Source organism: Pteropus alecto, unplaced genomic scaffold (assembly GCF_000325575.1).
Source record: "Pteropus alecto unplaced genomic scaffold, ASM32557v1 scaffold22, whole genome shotgun sequence".
Classification (NCBI taxonomy): Eukaryota; Metazoa; Chordata; class Mammalia; order Chiroptera; family Pteropodidae; genus Pteropus; species Pteropus alecto.
In genome coordinates, this window is record NW_006434839.1 from 22,004,231 (window position 1) to 22,006,136 (window position 1,906).

General features: G+C 35.3%; 1 protein-coding gene across 1 annotated transcript; it reads left to right on the forward strand.

The window, feature by feature from the left end:
- The first annotated feature begins 1,224 nt into the window (after positions 1–1,224).
- LOC102895079 (translationally-controlled tumor protein) lies at positions 1,225–1,572 on the forward strand. The gene has a single exon (XM_006910676.1). It carries the CDS (start codon positions 1,225–1,227, stop codon positions 1,570–1,572), a length of 348 nt encoding a protein of 115 aa, XP_006910738.1.
- The last annotated feature ends 334 nt before the right edge of the window (positions 1,573–1,906 follow it).

The window sequence follows — 1,906 nt, forward strand, 5'->3', positions numbered from 1 at the left end:
TTTCTCTCTCTTTACAATAAATTTGACTGACCTTATGCTAATTTTTCTGTATTGCTTACAGATAAGCCAGTGAATAAATTGGGCTGAATTTATTATAAAGCAGTTACAATATCTACCCAGACCAGTTGGACAAAGCTTCATGGACAAAACAATACAATGATATAATGTGTCTGAATGATTAAATACAATTAAAGTTCAGTGCAGAGGACATTCTGAAACATTATCTAATATGTCCTTCAATAAATTTCCATAATATTTTCTTCATTGAAGTGTGTCTTGAACAAGAACCTAATGAGGTTAAGTTTATAAAGTCATTAGCGATTACTTAGTAAGAACTGGGTAAAGAGTAGTAACGGTGTATACTCTACAAAACACACTACTGTATATCTCCATCCCAAGAGCACTTGCTTTGACATAGTATTTTAGAATCCGGATAAAAAGAAATAAATTTGAGAATCTTTTCTTTGAGATGGATGGTCCAGAGATGTTGAACATGTGATGTCTCAGACTAAGAATTTGATGTCTCACAGGGCCATTTAGACTCTTATCTGAAACACTTGAAACCCCACAGTGCTTGTGCCAATCTAATAAATACTGTGTCAACTAGACTCCTGCATATGAAGTGCAGCTAATTAACAGTTAAATTATCTTGTGGTTAAACCTGCCCTTTTTGTAAACAGTTTTATTGGAACACAGTCATACCCATCCATTCACTTAAGAATTGTTTATGACTGTCTTTATACTATAAGAACAGAATAAAGTAATTACAACAGAGACTATATGACCTCGAGCCAAAGATATTTATAATGTGTGCATTTATAAACATAATTGCCAAACTCTTATATTAGACTTATGGGAAGTTAAGGTGGTTGAAACTATTACCAAAAAATTACCATATTTCTATTGTAAAAAGATGAAGAGATGAAGAAGTACAAATTAGTAGTTACAAAATAGTCACAGGGATTTAGAGTACAGCTGGGGAATATAGTCAATATTATTATAATGGCCATGTATAGTGCCAGATAGGTGCTACAGTAATCAAGAGGATAACTTCATAAATACCCAAAACTAATATAAAATAATAAAAAACACAAAATATAGAAGTAAAAAAAAAAATTAACGCTTTCCTGCCTACTCTCCCACCAAGTGCCACTCCTGCTGCATGATACTGGCTCTGAGCTCTGGCTAAGCCAGCACCACCGTTGTTTCCTTCTAGCCATCATCATGATCATTTATCAGGATCTCATCAGCTATGGGGACATCTACAAGGTCTGGGAGATCACTGAAGGCCTGTGCCTGAAGGTTGAGGGGAAGATAGTCAGTAGAACAGAAGGTAACATTGATGACTCCCTCATTGGTGGAAATATCTCTGCTGAAGGCCCCAAGGGTGAAGGAACCAAAAACACAGTAATCACTGGTGTTGATATTGTCATGTACCATCACTTGAAGGAAACCGGCTTCATAAAAGAAACCCACAAGAAGTATATCAAAGATTACATGAAATTAATCAAAGGAAAACTTGAAGAACAGAGACTAGAAGGAGTAAAACCTTTTATGACAGGGGCTGCGTAACAAATCAAGTACATTCAAAATAGACCATGTATAAACTTCTCTATGATCCAGGCTATATATAAATTATAGGGGAAACCTACATTAATTTTCCATTGATTACTTTTCCTAATCTGTAGTCTCTTTGGGGGAGTGAAGATGGAGTGGTTAAAACTGACTAAATAACAAGGTGTATTTTTTAATGGCAATAAAATTAAAACTAGGAGAGCCATTAGGCAATTGTCTGACCAGTCTTGTTTCTTTCAAGGATGTAATCTCAGATGCTAGAGAATCTGGGATGAGGAAGAATCAAATCCCTCAGAATTTTTCTGCCACTGTGAATTCCTTCAGTTTTGTG